The 26,203-nt window shown below is 36.0% G+C and overlaps 1 protein-coding gene across 1 annotated transcript; it reads right to left on the minus strand.

The window, feature by feature from the left end:
* ccni (cyclin I) lies at positions 1-25,910 on the minus strand. Its single transcript, XM_022213474.2, has 10 exons — positions 25,662-25,910; positions 23,080-23,239; positions 11,467-11,601; positions 9,473-9,547; positions 8,176-8,316; positions 6,571-6,699; positions 6,186-6,287; positions 3,963-4,092; positions 3,484-3,692; positions 1-1,481 (listed from the first exon to the last, which is right to left on the minus strand). The coding sequence occupies exons 2-10, from the start codon at positions 23,191-23,193 to the stop codon at positions 1,272-1,274; spliced, it is 1,245 nt and encodes a 414-aa protein (XP_022069166.1). The 5' UTR covers positions 23,194-23,239; positions 25,662-25,910; the 3' UTR covers positions 1-1,271.
* Between the last annotated feature and the right edge of the window lie 293 nt (positions 25,911-26,203).

A 26,203-nucleotide genomic window follows, 5' to 3' on the forward strand; every position in this document is an offset into this window, starting at 1 on the left:
TCAGTTCTCATATATTTTATTCAGTGGTGCGTTCAGGGACCTGCGGTAGCCTCCAGCGGCTCCCTGCAGCAGGAACAACAGAGCTTTTTGCACATAGAAAAAAATATGTTAAACAGAACTTGAAGAGATAAAAACAGAGCGTGTTGTAGCTTTAGTCTCTTTCTGCTGGAAAACCACATTTCTGTCTATCAGCTTAAGTTTTGACCTTTTTTATTTTTCTAATTTTGAACCAAAAAATGCAACCTCAGGGTCAGAGTTAACAGGATCTTTTTAGCTGGATTTGATTAAAAAGGAGGAAAAAGAAGAAAAAAAGATTATTTTTGCTATTTCTAGATAACGAACCAACCAACTGTTGCCTTTTCAAGGTAAGGAGCTTTTAGAAAATGTGAACCAGACCAGAAAACAAACGGGAAACGATCTGCGTGACACAGCTGGATTCAAGCTTCAAACTTAAAGAGACTTTTTTGATATTTTCGTGAATAAAACAACCTGAGAAACTTCATTTAGTCGAGCCGCCACAACAAAGCTTTAGAGAGGAAAAATGGGATTCAAAGGAGGGAGATTTATATTAGCATCTTATTAACAAGAAAATGGCACTTCATTTACAGAAAACAAACAAAAAGCAACACCTTTTCTCTTTTATCTGGGCGAATGCTGCAGATAATCGTCTATTTATTCACAGTCACACTTCCTGTTGAGGTCTGAAACGTGCAGAGTGAGGAGGGAAAGAGGACAGAAAAAAACACAAACATATGAAAGGAAACAAAGAAAAGACATAAATAAGTTGACAGATGAAGACGTTTAAATAAACCGGGGCGGTGAGTGAGACACGAGGAACAGAAGTCAATTCTAGGTTTTTTTTTGTTTTTTTTAAGGTAACATTTTTCTATTTATGTATTTTTTTTAAACCTTTTGTGTTCAACAAATAGAATTAATGAGAGTAGCAGCAGCAGGTTTTTTAACTTTTTGAATGTTTTGTTTTTTTTGCGCTCTGTTTTCCGGCTGCAGGGGCTGATGGGAGCTGACAGCAGCTCCACGGGAACCGCCTCGACCGCCGCCAGCGTTAATGCCGCGTTGTTTTCTCATTTCTTGGGCAACATTTTTGCCTCGGAGCTGCCACTGTGTCGATTTTTATACAAGGAATATCTTTCTCCGTCTTCGTTTTATTTATTTCTGAGGTAGTTGCCCGTCGATGTCGCTAATTTTCGAGTTTAATTTGAAGGTGTCGTCGGTGTCGAGGCGGTTTCGGACTGCAGCTTCCAGTTTGGTCTCTAGGAGGCGCTGACGGGCTGCAGAGGCGGGCAAGGCAAGGAGTTGCCCTCCTGTCGGGGCAACAGGACACTGCAGACGCCGAGGCCTCCTCCTCCTGCCCCTCCACCTGGTGTTGTGGCAGGCGGCGCCCCCTCCTGGACGGCCGTGGTGTCTTCGTTGTAGAGGCGTTTGATGCCGTCGTAGAAGTCGTCCACCTCCATCTCCTCCACCTAAAGATAAAGACGGACGTTTATTGTTGAGAGAAGCATCGTTTCTATTCAGTCTGCTGGTGGCCTTTGGAGCCGCTCCATGAAGTAGTTGGTTTATAAAGTGACCAAAAAGAACAAAGCAAACCGTTCTGTACCAAAACCAGCCTGAAGGTTTGAAAAATATCCTATAAAAATATCCATTTATCCAGATTGTGAACATTCCATAAACTACTTAAGCAAATATAAAGTTAAAACCATAATCGTTTGTCAAAATCAGTGGACTCTTCATGTCTCATTTTGAAAAAATTGCCAAAAACCTAAAAATTATACATCTGAAAGGCTCTGTAATAAACCTAAAAAACAGCAAAATTTTAACATTTATTAGCCAGAAATTGTAAAAACTGTCCTTGAAAAAGTCCTTGAACTACTCCTCTGCCAGTCCGTCAGAAAACTTAATCAAAGTTTAAATCATAATAATTTATCAAAATCGCTTTACGTCTTATTTAGAAACTGTCCTAAAAATAAACCCTTTAACCACATTATGTTAAAAACTAAAACTATGCGCCCTCATCCAAAAAAAGATCGACTTAACTGCATCATTTATTCGAGCCAGAAACCATAAAAACAGATTTTAAGTTTGCTGACAGTTGGACAACTTAACCAAATCTAAGTTTAAAGTTGCAGAAGTTTATCAAGATCACTTTATTCAGGAAAATAAACTAAATTTTTAATTTACCAACAATGAACCCTGTGCACCAGATTCTTTAAAAAAACTAAACACTATGCATCTAAAATGCTTTTTAAAAACAACAAATTACAGAGTTACTGGAGAAGAAAACGTAAAAATCATCAACAATGAACCCTTTGCACCAGATTCCATAAAAAACTAGAATGACATGCTTTTAACGCCCAAATTCCACCATTTAATAGAGCCAGAGACTGTAAAACTGATTTTAAACTTTCCGACAGTCCTTGAACTACTCATCTTAGTTGTGCCAGTCAGTTGGATTAATCTTAAACTCATAATACTTCATCAAAAATCGCTTTATTCTACGTGTCTGATTTTAAATATTGGCCAAAAATAAACCTTTTGCACCGGATTCTATAAAAACCTTAAAATTATGCACTGAAAGGGTCTTCAAGAAGCCTAACCACCACCAAAATTACACTGAAAACTGTAGAAACTGATTTTAAACTTTCCGGCTGTCCTTGAACTACTCATCAGTGGGAAAACCTCAATAAATCTAAGCTTAAGATCATAAAAGTTCATTTAAATCGCTTTATTCTGCACGTCTCATTTTTTTAAAAACTGCCATAAGTGCACCCTTTGCCCCAGAAACTCTATTTACAGATTTCAGACGAACCAGTTGGAAAACTTTACCTAAACTAAGATTAAAGTCATAATAATTCATAAAAATCCCACTAGTCTACATGTCTTATTTTTTAAAAATGCAGCAAAGTAACTCTCTGCACAATATTCTATGAAAAAACCCTAAATATAACGCGTTAACCGAGGAGCTTTGAGTGACTGCGCAGCGACCAACAATCAAAAATTCAGTGAGTACTCGGCTGTTTACAGTAGATGTGTACGGAAACAAATTAAAGGTTTAAGCTGTGAAACATCTGAAAAAAATGAAGGTAGATCATGAAGAAAGTTCATTTTTTAAATAACAAAAAGTGAACTTCAGTATATTTTGTCTTCAGTACATGTTAAGCGAAATATTTCACGCCTTTTTTGTGTTAATTTTAATGATTGTAGCTTTTAGCGCATGAACACTTAGAAATCTGGCATCTCAAATCAGTAGAACATCAGATGCACTAGTTTCAGAAGTAGAGGCCACGTTTCTATTCTGGGATTGGTGACATATGTGGGTACAAGGAAAACTGTTGTACAAGTCCAGGAACTCAGTTTCTAGTCATTGTTCTGTTTCCACTGAGATGCAGGACTTCAGATCACACAAAACATCCAGAAACTTCCTGGTTTTCACCTCTACTTGAGTCCCTACATTTCTTGTTGTGTTACCTTTCGCTTGGCGGAGGCCTTGCATCGCAGCGTGACCTTCTGCAGGTGGTTGGGGTGGAGGAGTGGAGGAGAAAGCAGAGCCGGGATGCTGCTGTCTGCTGAGGAGCTGCAGGGCTGCTGGATCTTCTCTCCCCCACCAGCAGCTGTCTGAGGCTGGGTGACGGTGAGGACGTGGTCCCTGGAAGACTCAGAGGTGGAGGTGGTGGTCCCTGAAGAAGGAGGAACCACAAACACGTCAACAAATCTAATTAAACACAGCAGACACATAACAAGGACATAAAAACTGCTGCAGAACATCTGGATATGGCTCCTTCTGCTGCCTACATTCCCCACAATGCAGTTAGCATTTAGCTGTGCTATGCTAGCAGCAGCTAGCGTAGTTTCTGGGCTGTGGATGTCTGCTAACATCTCATTTATTATCTGCACCACATGAAGCTCTTCTCCTCATTCAGCCCGCTGACATGTAAAACGTAACATACGTGTGCGGTCCAGGGCCGCAGGCTGCAGGGGGTGGTAGATGTAGACGGTGTTTGGAGGCAGGGAAGCTCTCAGTGTGGACAGACTACGAGCCACCAGCTCACGACTGCGAATCAACTCAGAGCTGTCGATCTGAGGGAAGAAAGGAAATAGAAAGAGAATCCGTTTCAGATCATCAAACAAGACTTGGTGGACAAAATGGGCTCCAGAATTAGAAAAAAAGCCCATTTGAAGACATTTTTCTAGTTAGATTTGTAGAGTTTGGATCAGATATCTACCAACACTGTAGTTTTATTATCAGTCTGAGCTCAAAGATGGAACCGTTTTTTCTTCCATATTTCAACTCAGCCATAACCAAAGATTATTTGATCTACTGTCCAATATTCCAGATTCTGAATCAATGACATGATGAGAAATAAAAGAGAAGATTTCAGGTTTTTATCTTCAATAGTTCCTCAGATATTCTCGCTCAAACACTCAGATTTAATGTGAGGAAAAACCTGCCGACAGTCGATTTAGGAACTGTATTATCTTGGAAAGTGTTTGAAATATGAAGCTATAATTTCACAGATATCATTTTAAATACCTGTAGTTTATGATAATAAAGTTTCAATCAGAGATGACTGAAGCAGAAAACTGCAGATGATTTGCAAATTAAGTTCATTGTTTAATCTTATTTGCTCACATTTTGCCTGTAAATAACTGTGAGGAGCCTGAATTGTGAAGAAGGTTAATTAAAAGCATTTTTCCAAAACAATCAAGTGAATTTAAAGACGTTCTAAAAGTTAAAACAAACGTTCTGTGTTTAATACGTGCTGGGTCACTTTGTGGAGGGAAATAATCTGGAAGTAAACTTCTTTATCTGTGATGTGACTGATAAGTGAGTCGCTCAAAAGAGAAACTCGTGATGTTTGAGCGTTTTTATTTCTGATATAAAACCTTCACATTAGTTCCTCTTAAGGTGGTAGTCTACCCTAATTTATTAAACAACTTATTTTGCTATAATTTCTAAACAATGCAACCAATCAACACAAAACTTGGCACAAAGAAAGATAGATTTAGTAGAAGCATTTTACATTTAGCTAAAGTCTGCCATATTTTATAGTTTCCATAGCAACAGATTTGGCGAGATACAAAAAATCTTGTGGAACAAATATCTTCAGAAGGAAAACAGCTATCAACACCAAAGTTGGTGTGCTGACTCCTTATGTTATTATGTATGTTTTAAGGAGACAGATTTTACTATTTTTGTATACTTGAATGATAACCATGAAAAGAGTCCCTTTTTTCTATTTGAGCAGAAATATTGGACGAAGTAAAAATCTGTCTGGACACACTTTGAATCGTCTCGTTTAATCTGAATCATTCTGTGGACTAAAAAGAAGAAAAACCTGAAACAGAAGGTGCAGCTGTTCACATCAGCGTTCCTGTTCACAATCTGATTGGTTTTGAGGAACCAAATAAAAGTTGACGAGCAGAACGTTTCCTCTTTGCTCCTCTCTGAAGTTCCACATTTGCTTTTTGTTGCTTCTCGTGATCCACATTGAACATTTACAGAAAGAAATGGAAACACTTGACAGAAATAATCAGTATTTTTGGCATCATTGGGTAAAAAGAAATTCTCTAAACAGGTTTTAATTCCAGTTATCTGAGAGAAAATTAGTTATCTGCTTTCAGGTTCTACAAGTTGTCTAAGAGGTGATGTTAGATTTTAGCCAATCACAGACATTTTTGCTTAATTGGTTTATTCCACCTTAATTCATCTTTCTACTTGATCATATCAGATTTACCTGAAATTTTGCTATCATTAACATTACATACTTAAAATGGAGTGTGACGTGTGGAATTTCAGCTCTATCAAGAGTCTTACGAGCTAAACAATAATAAAAAGCCACTTTTAGTGCATTTTTTCTCGCACTAAATCTGAGTATGTTTGAACAAGAATATCTGAGGAGCTAACCTGAAATTTTCTCTCTTTTTTCCTCATCGTGTCATTGATTCAGAATCTGTAACATCAGACAGTAGATCAAATACGGTATGTTTTGTTCACAGGAGCTGAAGTTTAGTTTGTTGCTTCCGACTGTTTAGGATTATTTTCTCTGGGGTTTTTTTGTCTCAAAGAGTGCTAAAATTTCCCAAATATCTTTCTAAATATCCATATTTTATGCTATAAAATCAGAGATGATCGAGCAGAAACAGGTCTATCTCTCCAGACAGGGTGTTACCTGTCCCTTCCTCAGCAGGTCGATGGTCAGAGCCAGCCAATCAGGACAGCGAGTCTCCAGCTCCAAGGTGAGAAGAGCCAAAGCCAGCATGGATCCTCTGAGCTACGGAGACACAGGAGGGACAATCATTGTGTAAATATAACCTGTATGGGTGTTTATTTACCTGTATGAGTGTTTATATTTACCTGTATGAGTGTTTATATTTACCTGTAAAAGTGTTTATTTACCTGCATCGGTGTTTATATTTACCTGTATGGGTGTTTATTTACCTTTATGGGTGTTTATTTACCTTTATGGGTGTTTATTTACCTGTCTGGGTGTTTATTTACCTGTCTGGGTGTTTATTTACCTTTATGGGTGTTTATTTACCTTTATGGGTGTTTACCTGTATGAGGGTGTGGTCAGACAGACAGTGGTAGAGTCGCTGGGTGAGCAGGGCCAGATGCTGAGATCGGTTCAGTACCAACATGGAGTCCAAAAACCCGGACCGACACGACAACACCATCGCATGGAACTATGGGAAATGGAGGAGAAAAGGTAGAAGACTTGTCCATAAATGTGTATAAGTCAGACTGCGCCCCCTGGTGTTCAACACAAGGAACGGCGTTTAATTACAGACTGATGGAAGCAGCTCTGTGGAAGAAGCTAATCAGTGTTTATGCAGTATTACTGCTACTAGAACAGGACTAATACTACATGGAGATAAAGAAGGCTATTCTGCCACATGTGGATCCAGTTTTGGTTACAGGAGCAAGCTAGCATATGTTTTTATGTATTTTCCAACTATAGATTTACACAATTTGCATGTTAATCAAATAAATAGCCTGTTAGCTTTTCATTTTTTCAGCTACACATAGTCCAGTCTCTCTTTAACCCACTGCAAAAGTTTAAGTCTATCAAAGTATTTGAAGCCAATCCTGCATCAGAAATAAACATCAGAGATCACCGATGCTCTCGTAGGAACAAATAAAGCTCTCATTGATTCGTTTAAGAACACAAATATGTTTGTAAATAAAGAATGAAATGTAGATTGGAGAGAAGTGTAAAATAACCTGGGTGTTAATGCAAAGAAAATTTCAAAATAATGGATTTTAATACACATTAGTGCAAAATAATGTGTGGATTAATGCAAAGAAAGTGTCAAAATCCTGGACATTAATGCAAAAAAGTACGAAAAAAAAACAACCTACGATATTAATGAATAAAGAAAAAAAAGCACAACTAGATATCTTTAAAAAAGTCAAGAACTTAATTAATAAGTAATACAAACAGAGTGTAAAAAACCTGAATATTAACATATCAAACTGTCAAAAATCTGGATTTTAATGAAAAAAAAGCCAAAAATATAGTTATTAATGAAACAGAGTGTAAAAAAGGACATTAATGCATGGAAGTGTAAAATAACCTGGGGATTAATGCAAATTAAGTGTCAGAATCCTGGATTTTAATGCAAAAAGCAAAAGAAAAAGGACTGGATATTAACACAAAAAAGTGCCAAAAATGTGGATGAGTAACGCAAATAAAGTGTAAAAAAAAAAAAAAAAGGATATTAATTTGAAATCCTTAAAAACCTGAATATTAATGCAGGCATAGTCTCTAAAGTTTTTATAATAACGCAAATAAAGTGTAAAAAAACCTGCAAAAAAGGCAAGAACGTAGCTGTCCGAATTGAAAAAAATCTCTAAAACAAACTGCAGATTTTACTATTAAACCTGATTTGTAAAATCATACATGAAGTAAAACTTAATGGAGAAAACTCTCCTAATAAGTGGGTTTAAAATGTTTCAAAATGGTGAAATAATGTAGAACTGCCTGTATTTAAGTAAAATAAACACTAAGAGGTAAAATAGAGCAAAAATAATTACGTCTTTTGGCCACCAGATGTCAGCAGCGGAGCTGATGTGGGTTTAATGTTCAGTCTGTATCTAACCAACAGTGTTTTTACTCTTAAATAGAAATCCTACAGCAGTGAGGGGTCTGACAGACGTACGATGTGCAGGAAGTCCAGCGCGGTGGCGGTGTGCAGATCCCAGTTCAGCTTGTCCAGGATGATCTTCTCCATCCTCAGGATCTCTGATGGAGAACATCCACAGCTGCTGGAGGCGACCAGCTCCCTCAGAGACGGAACACACTGAAATAACATAATGTTTTGAAGTTTGAAGTTTATTAATGGAATGCCCCTTGAGATGTAGCATCTCATTTTCAAGGGGGTCCATAAACACATACATATATAAACACAATTTACAATAAATATACAAATAAAGTCACCACATATCTGAATGTTACTGTGCAAAAATAATATTTAAATGGCACCTTATTATGTACAAAGGTTATTTAAAGTGGTGTACAGAGAAAGATTAAGTATTTAATCATGTAAAAGATTAAAAAAAAAAACTAAACAAAGCAGGAAAAAATAAATTTAAAAAACAGTGTAAAGAAGTTGAATAAAGACAGAGATAGAGAGATATTGTATTCATCCCCTAGGCATTTTAAAGTAGCTTGCACATGTTACATGTAAGAAAAAATAAGGAAATTTGAAAAAAAAAAAAAGGAAATAAAAAAATAGAGAAATTCAAAAAATTTAAATAAAAAAATGTAAAGAAACCAAAAACTAAGAAAAACAAAAAATTTCAATAAAATAGGGAAACCTAAATAATTCTTTATAAATACAAAATATAATTTATAAAGAAACACACTCAAACAAATTAGGAAATTATAAAAAAATAAATGAAATAAAATAATAAAAACAAAAAATAAGGAAAAAACACAAACAAAAATACACTCAAAAAATGGGAAAATATAATTTATAAGGAAACGACAAAAATAAAAATAAGGAAACCAAAAAAATAGGGAAAATAATATATAATATATATGATATAATACAAATAATTTATAAGGAACCACCTCAAAAAATAAGGAAACCACAAGAATAAAAACTAAATAAAATAACCCAAAAATAAAACAAACAAAAAAATAGGAAAACCCAAAAATAAACAAATCAACATATAAAATGAAGTGAACCAAAGTGCACATTAAATTTATAGACTAATTAAACCTGATTGGCTAAAGTGGCAGAAAAAGATGAAAGACGACAAAAATAAAAAGGTGTGAAAGAAAAAGCGTAAAAAAACAACTGAAGTAAAAGCAGAGAAATGTTTAATGACAGTACAGGAGGTGAGTTTATGTTGAAAGAAATAAAACTGATCAATTAAAAGCAGCCGATTTAAAAAAAAACAGCAAAATGGTCCATTACATTTGTATTATTATTAAGTGTTTGTTTTGTTCACCTCGTCCTCCTCGCAGGTCTTGGCAGCCAGGAAGAAGCAGGCGATGGCGATGCAGCGCAGGTACTTAGGACGGGCCTGAAACAGTGAAACCATCCGATCAATCGATCAATAAATCAATAATGTTTAGAGCAGCTTTTCCAGCAGCAGCTGGAGGATAAGAGACGATTAAGCTCCACTGAAGCTGACATGTGAAAACATTTATCTGCACTTAAACGTCCCTGAAAACCCTCAGCTGTGTTTTTAAGAGGTCCTTTTATCACAGCTTCAGTCCATTTAGTGGAGTTATTTTCAGATCCTGGTTTTGTCCACTAGAGAGAAACTAAATGGAACTGAAGCATCGTTAACGTTGACAGCTTCACCTCCACTTCCTGCTCGGAAAAGTCAAAGTTTATAACATGAAAAAGTCACACTAAACTATTATTACCTTTACGTTAAGCCTTTTCTTTATTGTTTCACCCTGTATTTTGTTTAATTCCACTTGTCTATTTGGTATTTTTGGTGCTTTTATCAGCTCATCTGGTGTCATATTGATTTATTTTGTACATTTTTAGCTCCATTTCTTTCTCCTTTTTTAAATTTCTATTTTCTTTCTGCTCAGACTGACTGGTTTTCTGTAATTTACTGGTTTTCCTGAGCATCCCTCTCTTATTTCTCAGTTTATTATTATTATTATTATAAGAATCATTCACATTTTTAGAACAGTTCCTGCTCAGTTTTATGGTAATTTATATCGCATAAAATACAGATATTTATGAAGATTTGTGTGAAGCTTCATATATCACTTTCAGCAGGTTTTTTATCACACTGTTTGAACAACAATATCTGAGGAACTATTAAAGATAAAAACCTGAAATATTTCTCTCTTATTTCTCATCACGTCATTGATTCAGAATCTGAAATATCAGACAAGTAGATCAAATAATCTGTGAAAGATGAAAAACAAAAATCAAAGCCCTCATGAAAAGTCCCATCAATTTAACAAAAAAAGATCATCCTCCAGCCTCAAATTTAAAAATTTTAGACAAAAGCAAAACTTCTAATTTGTTCTCCAACTGTTAGCAGTTTAAGTTTTACATATAAAATAAAAATTCAGTTTGTTTCAGACGATTTAAAACATGAAATCAGCATTTTTGTTCTAGAAAATCAAGGAAATATGAGTCTGCTCTCTACTTTAACAGGATTTATTGATCAAGCAGAAATAAATGTATCCACTTGGACTCTCACTGACCTCATAAAACCTTCATGTCGTCCTCATTTCCAAGGTCTAAAACCCAAACTGACCCGTCGATGATACAACCCAAGTACACACAGACACACAGACGCCTTTAAACAGTGTTTCTAATCAGAATTACACAGAGTCCTGGAACATTTTATTCCTTCAGCTGCTTCCTGAGTGTCAGCACATCCAGAACTACAACTTCCTGCTACTGTTTAAATGCAGGCCGCTGTAGACAGCCTGTTTCTACATCCCCCTAATCCATGCGGCCTCTAGAGGGTCCAATCTGGCCTTCAAAGTGTAGAAACTACAGAACATGAACTGCAGATTGTAAACTTGTAAAACTATAAATCTGTCTCATGTTGGCTGACCTCTCCAACACATTTATCACCATCTTAATGTTGTTTACATCTTCCTGTCGGCCATCTTGGCTACATCCTCCACTGTTTCACTCTGAAATCCAGTGTTTTTTTCATTATTTTTCGGCTAATTTAATGTCATGACACCGGACAAAACTCTTTTTTGTGATTCTAATTTGTACATTTTGCTCAAATACTCGGAGCTGCTCATTTTTGTACATACATATTGTGTATTTATGATTACATTTGAGGTTCTATTTTTACTTTTTTCATATTTATTTCTTCTTCTCTGCATGATGAGCGATTAGAACAATCCCTACGATGAACAGAAAAGCTTCACTGGTTCTGATAAGAGCTAAAAGCAGACGTGCAGTTCATATTTTGTACTCTAAGAGGTGTAGCCGGTGTTATTTGTGTACCTTGATGGGAGCGAGGAAGCGGTCCAGGATGCTAACGGCTAACACCAGGGTCTCTGGGTAGAGCTTTAACCTGCTGTGGAGCTCCGTCAGCCAGCGAACGGCTTCATCCCGCTGGGCCGGGGAGACGTCTGTATCCTGAAAACAACCGAGACAAACAGCGATGATAACACCACTGTTGACTGAAATGATTATTACTGTTTGTGCTTCAGCTTTAGGACGATAAATACGACACCGTAACCCTCCTGAACCCTTCCACATACATGACATGAATTCTCTGATCACTGTAGCGACACACCAGCTGATTTCACCATTAATTGATTTAGTAGTTTGAATCCTGCAAGGCGATAATTAGGGCTGAAATGATTCCAATGGCTTTAGTTTTACCTGAATGCCCGTGTATGATACTATATATGTACAATACCACTGTACTACACTATACATGTACTATACTGCTGGACTATATTGCATATGCTTATATTATTATATTATTATTATATTGCACATGCACCTGGACAAAATTGTTGGAACCCCTCAGTTAATGAAGGAAAAACCCACAATGGTCATAGAAACAATCTGAATCTGACAAAAGTAATAATAAATAAAAATTCTATGAAAATTAACCAATAAAAATCAGACATTGCTTTGGAGCTGTGGTTAAACAGAATTATTTTAAAAAATAAACTCACGACACAGGCCAGAACAAAAAGATGTTTCCCCTTAACTTAATCTTTTGTACTACTTACTATATTATCCCCTGTGATAATTAAAGATGTTCTACAACAACTGGGGTTTTTTTTTCACGTCTACTGACATGTTTAGTTTTGCTTTCATTATGATTTCTTTTTATCTGTCACAAGACAACACCTGTGAGGATTTTTATTTTTACAAGATCATGAAACGATTATCTCCTACATTGAGGAAATGTTTTCTCAGGACAACAAACTCACTTTATGATGATGAAACTCCATCTTTAATCGCTGTGGGAGTCCAGTCCAACAGTCAGACTGTCAGGTGTTTAACCTAAAACTGTTTCTGAGATAAGAGGAATCCTCCCACACAAAACAAAGAAATAAAGCCTCTCTTCCCCATTTAAGACTGCTGTTCTATTTCAGGGCTACACTTGGCCTGGTTTCCACCGTCGGGCCAAACAGGGTTAGACAGGACTTAGTTATCCGACAGAACAGAACCACCTAGTTTCAGTCATTTAACGAGGATCTGCTGGAAGCTTCTGTACTTCGACGCATTAAAACATGATCTTCCTAAATCAGCTCGACAAGCAGAACCTGATCTGATCTGCCCCAAAAACATCCCAGGAATTCATCAGCGCTGACGTGTCCTCTTCACAAGTTTCTATCGAGCGGAAATATCAAATTCCAGGAGGAGAGTTTCATGACAACTGCAGCTTTGTAGTTTGTAAAGTCAGCTGAATCAGATTTGGTGGGTCTGAATTACAGAATACAGTTCAGTTTTGTTCAGAAAGCCTGAACACAAGTCAACGACACAATTATTATAACGATAAAAAGAAATGGCTGGACCCTGCTATGGATTCCGCAGTAATTTGTCGCCCTCTAAACCACAATTTCTCCTCAAATACAGAAAAACACAACAGCAGAGTGCAAGTTTTTGCATAAACCTGACGAAAAGATAGAAAATAAGAGAGGTTAAAGCACTAAAAGCTCAAAATCAGGTTGATAACTTCCCCGAGTCGCACCAGAAATAGCAAACAAACTGACTAAAAAGATGGACAACGGTGCTAAAATTGTGATATAAAATGGTTAAATGGTTCGTAAATTTTGCTTTGAAATAAGAATATGTTAAAAAAAAGAACAAAAAAAGAAAAGGGTGAGAACTATTTAATCAAAAAGTACTTCCTTGAACTACATGAGGTTGGATGGTGAATCCAGAGGTGTGGTTTCAGTACATTTTAAGCTAATTGCTAACAGCTATTGCATTGAAATTATGGTATTATTTGGAAATGTTTTGGGATTGTTGCATACAAAGATTTCCAAACACAACTGAGATAAGTGGAAATTTCCTCAGCAACGCTAAAAAACAATAATAAATAACAATTAAAAACCCAAATCTTTCCAAAAACTACGATCCCTTTAAAGCACAAACGTCACATTTTACAGTTTTTATTACAGAAGTCTAGTGTGAATACGATAAGTATGGATTTAATGTTCATTTGTGTGGGAAAGTGGTTGAAGACAGATGATTACTGAAGCTTCCACAGCTGCTTTCAGTGCTGAATTGTGAGACACTTTCACTGCTCTAACAACCAACTACAGGTTTAAATAACCACAGATCATCGTCGGTTACATGTCAGAGTTTATGCTGAGGAGGAAAAACTCAAACCTACAAGTTAAAGTGTTCATGAAAGTGTTTATTTTCTGGCCTCACAACAGAATAATGTTGAACCAGAATTGACTTTTACTCGGCGTAGACGTAAATTCGTTAAACAACATTCATTAGAAAACTTATCCCTGTAATTTAGGAGCAGTATTTTGGAGTTGAGTCACTGAACTGCTATAAAAAGTGGCATTTTCTAGGAAAGGTGAACACGATCCAGGCTTCAGATGCATTCTTAAGTCCTTTCCGATTGGTCATGGAGCTGAAATCACTGCTTCAAAGGGAGGAATGTGGACGACTGGACTGCCAGCAGAGGCGAAAGGCTGGAGATCGACCGACTTCGTTGACTGGCTAACCTGCAACTTGACGCCATTTGGCTTCTCGGCTCGCAACTGTCGAAACTAAAAACAGCAGGCCTAATTCCAACCTGTTTCCACCGCTGAACCAAAAAGACTAAATCTGCCAAAGGAGAGGCTCAGCAGTGTGATCCAGACATTTAAAACCTGCAGCGGTAAGAAGTCCTCCTCAGTGCAAGTCAGTATTTAGAGCAGGGTTTTGCCTTTCATCATTGAATCATGGTGAAAATAAGTTGGATTTTTTGACAAGAATTTACAAAACAAGACTCTTCAGTGATGAGTGGATTTCTACAAAGTAGCATCAATTAGTTTGTGAAAGAGGGATATTGTTTAAGGTGATATTAGTATAAAGATTCCTGTATCTGGAAGGTCCAGTCACTGGTGAATCACTGTTCCTGGATGGAACTACACCAACAAGGTGACTGAAAAGCATAATTTCCAAGTTAATGAATATTCCTTGGAGTCCAGTTAAAACTTCCATTAAGAAATGTAAGAGAAATTGCAAATGTGTAAATCTGTGAGTGGCCAAAAAAGAGACTACTGAGGCCACCAAGATATCTATGACTCCCTCCGAAAGAGCATAATTGACCATAATCTAAATTTATAGAGTGGGCTGCCTCACAAACTGAGTGACCGAGCAAGACAGTGACTAGTAAGGCCACCAAGACACCTATGACTCCTCTGAAGAAATCTGTTTTGACTTTGACATGAGTATTTTACGTAGTTCTTTTTGCAAATTCTTCTCAAAGACCCCAAATTATATTGACCATGATGCAATGCTTAAAATCAATAAAAAGGGTAAACTTACAAGAAAAGTGACAATATTTCAAAGGAACTATACATCAACTTCAAAACCACTTCCACCACCTGTAAATTGAAACACTACTACACCTGAAATATGAAGAACCAAGTTCCCAAAAGGATTCCTAATCTTATTTAGATCTCACCTCATATTTGACAACTTGAGGTTTCCAATTCGACAAGTAAAACTTCTTAATTTCTCAAAATAAAGGTGCGATGGGGACTATTAGTGAATAAGTCAACTGAATGAACGTCAGCTTCTTCCACACTGGAGTTTTAGTTTGTTCTTCTGGCTTTAACCACATCTGCGATCTGTTTCAGGACTCCTCTGGGCTAATCAGGCCTGGCAGGACTGCTTCTTCAGTTTTAAGGCCTTCTTTGCTGCAAAACGAATCAACGACCTTCAAGCCATACAAGCAAATTTCCTTAACAATAACCTGCTTTTTAGTGTTATTGGTTGAACCTGTGATTTTTTAAGTTCAGTGTATACCTACTACTTAAGTCCAGTCACACACTTTACATGTTCCTCTGTTGTTAGAGCCTCTACAAACATCCTCTAATCACCTAGAATTGACTAATATCTACTCAGAATTACTCTTACAGGCAAACAGACTCTTAAAAAAAAAAAAAAAAAGAGTTCAATTCCTCAGACTTCTTGCTCACGGACCGACTAAAGCCGATTCTTTGCGGACCAAAGACAGCGTACGCAACGGTTGGACAAACTTTTCCATCCCATCCCTGTTTGATGGAGGCTGCAGTGCTTGCATTAGGACTGCATTTTACCCGGCAACAAGACCGTTGTTTATATGCCTCTGACAAGATAAACTGCCTCCTTGAACTCTTGCACCAGTTTTACATGCCTGCAAACTCAGCTATAGGCGCTGATAAGCGAGCTCGCTGTCTCATTGTTTACTGCTTTTTATTGGCCTCAGCTTCGATCCACAGATGATCCCTTTGAGCTCCAAGACAGAGACATTTGTTGTTGCACTAATAAAGTTGGGTTCATTTATATATTATGTAAACTCATTGGGGTTTATAGGCACATGTATCAGTGATGGCTAATTTCAAAGCACTGTGCCAGAAAACTGTTTTAAATAGCCAACAGAGTGATGTAATATTCAAAAATGGTGAAATTTATCAATATAATGGCAAATAATAAGATTATTTTAGCTGCATACAGTAAAACGGTGTAAAAACAGTGTAATACTATGGTCAAACACTGCACAAGAATGAATTACCATTTGTAAAACATTTATTTATTTTGTTTTGGATATGAATATGCACATTTTGGTGAGTGTTTTTTCACAGTCAGCATGTAAATTATTATTATTATATTCTGTGACTTAATTATTATAATTATTTTCTCTAAATTAACCAAACTATCAAACTATCTCAATATTTAAGATGCAGGATTTGCATTAACATAAATATCTGCAAATTAATGATTTTTTGCTGATTTAAACAGTAAAAATTGAGTACTTTGATGGTCAAATATTTTAAAAGTAAAACAAACATTTGATGTGGATGTTATCTGCATTCTTTCCTGTTTGGTTTTTTGCAGGTTTTTCTGGTGTTAACAACCAAACTGACTTTTTAAAGTGTTTATTCTTCTCTTATGCACTGTTTGTTTTCTTTCTCTACCACCCCCATTTACTATGTAAATTATTCTTTTTTTCTTTGCAAAACAGGAAAAAATACAGAAAAAAACAGTAGCTTATATAAAAGGAACAACAGTTAAGCCTTAACAGGAAGCTGATCGAGCTACTGCTACAGCTCTGAGGTTGGAAAAGTCCCAGTTAAATACGACTGAAATATCACTAAATTCAGATATTAATCGATAGTCAAAATTGTTGATGACATCAACCTAAAAAAAATAATCAACTAAAGCCTGGATCACACTATAGCTTAACTCCAGTTTCATCCGGTCTGAACCGATCAGAATATTTGGTAATATGAGCAGTTTCCTTTATACATCTCAAAATACATGTATCATAGAGGAATACTTTGGTATTTATGATACAATCTGGATTTTAAGATTATCATTAGCATCTTGAGAGGCAAAAAATGGGTGCTGAGCAACTGAAAATATTCCAAGCGCTTGAAGATAACAGTTTTAAATATCAAAATACACAAAAACAAAGTGTGTTTCCTTGTTTATTTGTTCAGCTGTCTGGTTTTGTCCGGTTTTTACTCTAGTTTTTTTTTATTATTAACTAGTTGTTGCACCACAGTCTCCATTCTGTTGGCATCTGTTTCCCCATGAGGTGCTGCTCTGCTCCATAATTTATCCTTCTGGCATCTTAATAGCGTCCTGTAATGTGAAATTCTCCTACACTTAATGGGGAATATATGAGAGAATAAAGAGAAGAATGTTTCTCCTTATGTGAGATGCAACCTGATTTGAAAACCTGTTTTAACCTCCTGTACCGTGATCCTGGATTTAGCGCTTCGACTCCAGCCCAAATACTTTTGGCTGCTACGTGTTCCTGCTGTACTGTACGCAAACGAAACAAAAACACCTGACTAATCCGCTGCATGTGATGTTATGTTACCGTGACGACCGCTGCATCGCTCTCTGGGTGTATACTGACGCCGGTATCAACATTTAGCAGACAATAGACTTTATAATCTTATGTAAAAGGAAACTAAAGGTGAGGTTAAAACCCTGAGAACAGAGACAACAATAAAAACATCACAGGAAGGTCGCCATCTTTAAATGACGTTACCATGGAAACAGCACCCACCACAGTGTGTCAGTAACACAAGGAGCGGGTCACGACCTGAAGGCGGAAACATGGTGACCGGTCACTGGGTTCATTCAAAGAAGGAAATAAAGTCTTTTACATTGAAAATTGTATCATTACAAAAAAATAAAGTCAGGGAATCTCCTAAACTAATAACACTGTAAGGTTGTAGATATAATATTTGCATTTGTTAGTTTAAATACTGTAACTTAGAACAAAAAAGGAGCTTATTATTGCATTAAATAGATTATTCTCTATAATTAATACTACTGTAGGGTAGTATGTAATATAATCTAGTACAGTAAGATACATAAAACCTAGAAATATATAATTTTTGTAGGGTTTAATCCCTTACATTTGAATTACTCGGGTATAATAACACCTTAAATAACACAACAGGGTCCTGATAGGTTACTTTCCTATTATCAAATCTAATATTTTATTGTTACACTACAATGATTACATTATATAGTAAAATGATACTGCAATAATAAAAAATAATAATAATAATGTGTTTTAGCACCTTTCACAGATATAAAATCACAGAGTGCTGTACAACAATAATAAACCAAAAAAGTGTCAATAACAATAAAATTTTATACATAAACACACACATTATTGTTGATAAAATAGGAGAGTAACAGCTAAAATGCAGAGCCGCAATAACAACAATATTTATTATGTTTATGTATGTATTATTGTTGTCATTATTATTATTATTATCATTATTACTAATAATAATTAATAATTGCAGTGTTGTAATAAATAACACTACAGGGTCTCACTGCAATGTTTGTAATACTCAATTATTATTATCAAATCCTAATAAGAATATTTTATTATTATTATTTAATATTAACAACATTATTATTATTACTAATTTTTGTTAATATTGCATTGAGACTCTATAGTGTTATTTATTCCAACACTACAATTATTATTATTATTATATAACTGTTTACTGGATGTTTTGATCCAGCAGCTGTTCTTAGATGTTTTGTATAAAACTGTTTAATCTTGTTTTTGTTGCATGTTTTCCATCGTTTTTTGTTTTGACATTTAATTGTAAAACTGTTTTTTTAAGAGGTGCCATACAAATGAAGCTATTATTAACTAACTTTATTATTTGGATTAATAAACGACACACTGAATAAGTGGTAGAGTAATATTACCGATATGAAGTTAAACAAAAAAAAGCTCCGTTGACGTTAAATTTCATTTAAAAGAAAACAAAACAATAAAAGTCGACAGAAAAGCACCACACAATAAACACAGTCCTTGTTTAGTGAAGCTATAAAGCATCTCAGAAACAGAAAGTGAAGGAGCTTCACAGACAATAAAGATCACATGAGAGAACAGCTGATGATGCGTCTTCAGGTACAAACCAGCTGATGTTAGGAAACAAAACCTCCCAGTCTGTGACTCACTGAGTCCTGATTACAGCTGACAGGTGAATACCAGCTGTCACGTCTGCTCAGAAACTGCTCTGTAGATTCTTTAACTAATTAGTCAGACATCTAATCTGTTCTCATGTCTGTGTTCTTTCTTCTAGAACATTCAGAGCTCCACTCGTATTTATCCACTAATCCGTCCATCTGTGCTTAAATTTATCATCGTATCTGAACAGTTTTTAGCTTTTAGCACCTCTGTTGATGTTTTACTAAACATTTAAATTCCTGCACGTCCTAAACTCATAAAACGCTTAAATCTGAGTTTCAGTTTGACAGAGGACCATGAGATTCTAATCTGATAATTGAGGGTGTAGTTCTTCTTTATTTGTCTCTAAACTCTTCTGTAATCCATTTTAAATGCCAACAATAAAACCGAGGACGCACGTCAGCCGTTCTTCTCAACCTCCATCTACGCTGATAGAGGCGATAAAATAATATTTTAATGACTTTGGTGCAGCAGATTGTGACCGATGGCGTTTATAAATCGGCCTGAGATGCTTGTACATGTATTTCATGAGAGAAAGAGAAATAACTATACAAAAGTAGAATAGAATGATGAGTTACTGTTAGAAAAATGACATAAATCTCACTTTTTTAGACCAAATCTGTGCAACATTAATACTTTTGTCAATATTTCCATTTATGTAAGAATCACCAGCACATATATTTGTGTCTATCTTGGTTTATTTTGAATATTTTTGATATTTTTCCGACATGTTTGCACCATCTTTGATGCTGTAACTGTAAATCTCCCCACTCTGGGATTAATAAAGGCTCATTTTAGCTTAAAAATTGTGACTTTTCATCTAAACAAGTTCAGAAAACAGTTGTTTCTGTATTTGAATGTTGACGTTTACAAGGCTGCATTCCACCGCCGTTTCATTTTCGCTTCTACAACAGGAATACTGGAGAAGCTCTGTGGTAAACTGAGCTGTATAACCACATAGTTTAGCGTTTAGTGTCGGCATTAGAGGCCTCAGCGAGGGCAGAATAACCGGCTGTACATGCCCAGCAATGACATAAAGCTTATCTCTCATTAAACCACATAAACAAACAGGCCTGTGTGGATAAAAACACCTGACGCAGTTAAAAAAACAGGTTAAAAATTAAGCTTTTAGTGAAGTTACAGCGAGTTCTAACACAATTTTGTGTTTCTAAAATGTCATTAACACAGGAAACAACAGCCACATAAATGGGAAATATGCAACATTAAAAGAAACTGGAATGATCATATATTAAATGTGGACATAAGCGATCGTTCTGCTGCTAAATATTAAAGATTCTGGGTCTCGCTGCTTCCTATGTCTTGGCTGTTAAATTTAACCCGTTAAACTTCAGTGTACCGCCGGTGGTACACCTACTAATTTGCATAGGAATTTAAAGAATGTCCGAAGGCTGCAAACGCGATTATACAAACACTATACGCCCATAGAAAGCTTAGATTCTCATGAATCCGCCGGTATAAACCACTTTCAGATGTGATTACCACAGCGGGTGAGAAAAACACATTTGTCCAACAAACAACGAATATCCATCCATCCTTTCTCTGTACACAAATTCAAAGCACACAGCGCGACTCACATTTCCGGGTTCATTATTACACACAGATGAAAAGATTCCACAAAAAACGGCCATAATCCAACCTTGGACATCCAGATGACACAAGCCAGTAAACTATTTTGTCCAAAACATGTCTTCAAGACGGTATATGATCCACGAATAGGTCGTTTTCGAGGAAATGCACCTCACGATGCGCGTCCAATATTTCCTGTATTTCTCGTCATATTTTTGATTTACAAATAGAATATTAGCGATTTTTTTGTACTGAAAATGGCTGGAATTGACTGAAGCTTAAAGGGTTAACCATTTTTAATGTTGTTTGGGTGTTTTTCTGTAAACAAAAGTCTCAACTAAACTGATCTGACAGCACTGAAGCGGATGCAGGTTGTTTCGTGTGATAATATTGTTCATCTAAATCTTAAATTTCCAAATGTGATCTGACTCTTCATCTCGTTGATTTTAGATTTTTACGTTGAAGAACCAGCTCTCATTTGCAAGCACGACCTTTTACGACTATTTTGATGAGCAAACAATCAATTTCAGTATTTCTTTCATTTACAAAAAAAGTCTAAATTCCTTGATTCTAGGTTTTGTTTGCAGAATGGATTAAAAGTGAAGCTGTCTGTGAGGTTATAGCGAGTTTACATGCATTTTTGTGTTTCGTTAAATGCCAGTAACACAGGGTATAACAGCCACGTAGATAGGAAATAAGTTAAATTAGAATAAACTAGAATTATCATATATAAATGTGGACATAAGCGGTCATATTGCTGTTAAATATTTAAGATTCTGACTGAGATTCTCGTTAACTCCTTCATTTCTACTACATTTAACGCCAACACTATGGCTACTAGACCTGCAAGGATTTTTACGACTATTTTCATAAATAATAATATCAATTTGAGTGTTTTTTAAATGAAAAAAGTCTAAATTCCCTGATTCTAAGTTGTTAAAGGTGAATATTATCCGTTTCTTTCCTCCTCTCCGACAGTAAACTGTACGTTTTCCATTTGTGGACCAACACCGATCAATATTTGCAGCATTTTTTAAACTAAACCACTACGTTTACAGCAGCATCTCTGGTGCTCTGCTGGGTTTACACAGGAGGCGTTCAGGCTCAGTATGTAACTGTGGGTCAACATGTTTTGAAGAATTGCAGCTAGAATCAGAAACACGTGCTTTGGGTTGCATTTCACGTGAGGAAAACAGCATATCTGCTCCAACAGACAGAAAACACAGATAACTGAAAAATCTGTTCTGTGCAGCGACACACTGACCCTGCTGTCAGCAGGTTCATTTACAGTGTTTATCCTCCAGTTTCTTCCCCAAAAATGTTAATATTAGGTCGATTTGTCACATTTCATAGCTGATTGTACCATTAGAAAGTTAAAAATCCAACGTTTTTCTGTTTAAAACTGTTTCTTCCTCAAAAATGTTAATATTTGGTTAAAATGTGAAAAATGCACATTTTTTTTGGCTTATTGTAGCATTAGAAAATAAAAAATCCAACTTCTTTTCCACGTTTTCACAGTTTCTTCCTCAAAAATTTTAATATTTGTGAAATTTCTCACATTTCATAGCTGATTATACCATTCGAAACTTAAAAATTCCTCTTTTTTTCCTCTGATTTTACAATTTCTTCCTCAAAATGTTAATATTTGTTAAATTTTTCATATTTCACAGCTGATTGTACCATTCGAAAGTTAAAGATCCAACTTCTTTTCTTGTTTTATCCTCAGTTTGTTCCTCAAAAAAGTTAATATTTAGTAAAATTTCCACATTTCTTGGCTGATTATACCATTAGAAAGTTAAAAACCCAACATTTTTTATCCTGTTTTTACAGTTTCTTCCTCAAACATGTTAATATTTGGTTAACTCTACACATCTCATAGCTGATTATATAATTAGAAAGTTAAAAATCCTACATTTTTTCTGTGTTTTTACAGTTTCTTCCTCAACAATGTAAACATTTGGTTAATTTTTCCAATTTCATGGCTGACTGTACCATTGGAAAGTTAAAAATCCAATATTTTTTTCTATTTTAAACTGTTTCTTTGAGCAGTTTCTTTCTCTAGTGCCTTAGCTTCATCTAAAGCTGCAGACAACTACAAATTTTCTGCAACAAGCATGCAGTTTTTTCTGTTTTTTAATATTTTGCAGACCTAAAATGAAACACAATGCAAAAACAATCCAAATTATTCTGCTTCTACTTATAATAAAATAACAAAAACTACCTGGTCATGTCAAAATTGTGCTAATCTTTGACATAAACAAACCAAACTACTAGGGATAGTCGGTGTTATGATGTAGTTTGTAGTCAGTGAACAGAGGCGTCCAGGTGTGATCGCTCACCTGTGAGGAGGGCTTCTTTGGCACGTAGACCTTCCACATCTTGGCTTCCCTAGAGGCTGCCTTTTCCAGGAGAAAAGACAGCCTCTGGCCTCCCCAGGGTTCGATGAACTTCATTCTGTCCTCCCCTGGTTGAGCCTACCTCCCCACTGGATACAGCTACCTGCACAGAGAACATCACAGCAGCAAACATCATCACCTTTAAACCACATTTTAACGCAGCCAGACGAGGGATTAACGTGTGATTGGAGCCGGCTGCACATTTGCATATCTGTGTCGTAGGAGACAGTTGTGCAGCTTCTCTAGTGATGAAAAATGCAAATCTTCCTCCATGTGTGAGGGACAGAGATGACGAGGAGGCGATCACGATGCTGTAGTGTGGGATGTTTTTATGGAGAATGTTTCCTGAAGATGGCACACGGAGCCCAGAGCCAGCTGGAGTGATCAGAGGCATTTCCTTTTGGCTAGAACAGCCTTAAAATGAAGGAAAACCTTCGTGTGCATGTTTACAAATTGAGCCACAGAGTATTGTTTCCCCCACAATAGGATTATTTAACACTTTATAGAGGCCTGAGAAGGTGAAATTGTTCTATAAATAACAAGAAAAACGCCAAATAAGCATTATATATCAGATGTAAACATACATTTGTGCTAGTTTTTTCTACAGTCTATGATTGACACTGAGCTTATTTGGCCTTTTTCCTTTAGTTTAATGTCATTATTGCACTAATTTGATGATGCTCTTGGACTTAAATTAGATTATCTGAATATTAAACATCTTGTGTGGTTATTCTGGCCACTACCAGTTCTCAATCAAGGCATAAAACGACTAGAAAACGCAGTTTATCGTACAACATCTTGTATTTATGACCGACTATCTCATGATTACAAGCTCATGAATGTGAGAAAAGGCTGGGTTGTTATGATAAATGGCACTTTGTAGCTTTCAGACCCTTAAAATGAAGCAACACTGAGCTTCCTTGACCTTTTTTCCTTTATTTTAATGTCATTTTTGCACTAATTTCATGAATGTATTTAATTTGCTGATGTAGAAAACATATTATTTTTGATATTCTATATATTGTACAGAAGATTTTGTCACCAGTGAAGGCTAAAACAGTATTTATGACCTGCTACCTATAAGGTTTGTGTGGTTATCAGTCGATGCTGCTGAAGAAGACGCCGCCGCTGCCTGATGTAACGTGATGTAATGATTGCACGATACAGGAAGTGTGTTGCCATGGATACAGCGAGTCGCACTACGAGCTGCAACCGTGAAGAAATATTACAAGATCTGACGATTAGTCACTCAAAATAAACTCAAAATCTGTCAAAATAGCTGGAAAATATAATCGAAGGAATGTCACAGGTCAGTTAGATGTTGTAGTTTAGGAAATAAATGGTCAATATGTCATGATATTTGTTATAATTGGTAGAAAACTGAATATATATCTGTGGGAAAACAAGATATTCATATACCACGTTTGAAATGGGACCTTTAAGAATTTATTATCAATGCACAGACAGAATAAATAATAGGTTTATAGGCAATAAAGCTAATAATTATGCCAAATTCTTGAATAAAGGCTGAAATAAAATTAGCTTTTCTGTGTTCCTGTGTTGTTGGTAGTAAAACAAAAAGATGACTAGCAGTGGTTCAATGTTTGTTAGCTAAGATATTATGATTGTAATTATGCAGGAGACTGAAAATTACACTAATTGTCCTGATTATTTATACACAAAACAAAAGGCTTTATAGGTCAGTTAGATGCTGAAGGTTAGGGAAATAAATGTTCAGTATGTGATGACATTTTTTTATAATTGGTAGAAAACTGAATATATATCTGGGGAAAACAAGATATTTAGATGCGGAGTTTAAATTGGGACCTTTAACAACTTATTAACAATGGAAAAAAATAGATTTATAGGCAATAAAGCTAATAATTATGGCAAGTTCCTAAATAAAGACTGAAATAAACTTAGCTTTTCTGTTTTTTCGTGATGCTGGTGATTAAATAATGAAACAATGACATGATAAATGTCATATTTGCTTATTTGAGGCATCAAAAATGGTAAAAATGATTTGTAAAAATTCCCAAACAACTAACTTTGAGCTAACTGTGAGCTTGTTTATCACAATGGACAGCTAAACATACAAGTTAGCTTTGAATCAAGCTAGCATCAGTCACCGTCTAATGAGTGATTCAGTGAAACCGAAATGACCTCTCTCTTTGTGGGAAACTACCGGGAAGCTCTACCGGCAGGTTTCACCTTTTCGGGAACCACCGGGACTCCAGCGGCAGGTCGTTACGTTACCCAAACTTCCCTTGCTATCTCGGGTCCGTCTATCTCCCGGAGCGGAGCTAACTTGACAGCGTAGCGTCGCTAGCAACTAGCTAGCTGCAGTGACGTCGTGCACAAATTAGTACATTTTTAAAGAATAAAATGTGTAAAAATATTGTGTTTTTCTTATTTGTTGTTAATTAAAACAGCAGCGGTGTGTTTGTGGTGTTTTTTTTGCGGGAACAACACGGTGAGGACGTTTAAATGGCTGAGTCGGAGCCAGGCGGTAGACGGAGCCTTACCTCCCCTGCGAAGCGGAGAAAACCACAGTTGGGTTTCATCCGGTCCACTCGATCCGAGGGTGAAGAAAAGGGGCGGAATCGGGTAGCCGGGAGCTTTAGTCGTCCATCGTGGCTTCCATTAGGCCGAGTTTTTGGGGAAAAGGGGCTGTTGTAAAAAAGATATAAAAATAAAAGAACGGAATATAGACGGAGACGTCTACTTCCGAGGAGGGGACTCGGGAGGAAGAGCGAGCGACAGTCTCCACCCACCTTGGAGGGGAACGGGTGGAAAAAACAATCACACCCCTCGGTAAATTACGTCATTAAAATAACTAGAAAATTCACCAAATATATTAATGATAAAGTTAAATTAAAAAAAATAAATTAAATAATATGCATAAATATATAATATATAATAGAGAAAAATATCTACAAAATATACAGAAGTGACACAATGTGCAAATAACATGAGAAAATGCAGATAAGTTTACAGAAAAATATGTCCACGTTAAAAAAAAAAGATAATTAAATTTTTTTATATTTGAAGAATCATGAAATAGTCT

The sequence above is a fragment of the Acanthochromis polyacanthus genome, chromosome 18, assembly GCF_021347895.1.
Source record: "Acanthochromis polyacanthus isolate Apoly-LR-REF ecotype Palm Island chromosome 18, KAUST_Apoly_ChrSc, whole genome shotgun sequence".
In the NCBI taxonomy this organism is placed as follows: domain Eukaryota; kingdom Metazoa; phylum Chordata; class Actinopteri; family Pomacentridae; genus Acanthochromis; species Acanthochromis polyacanthus.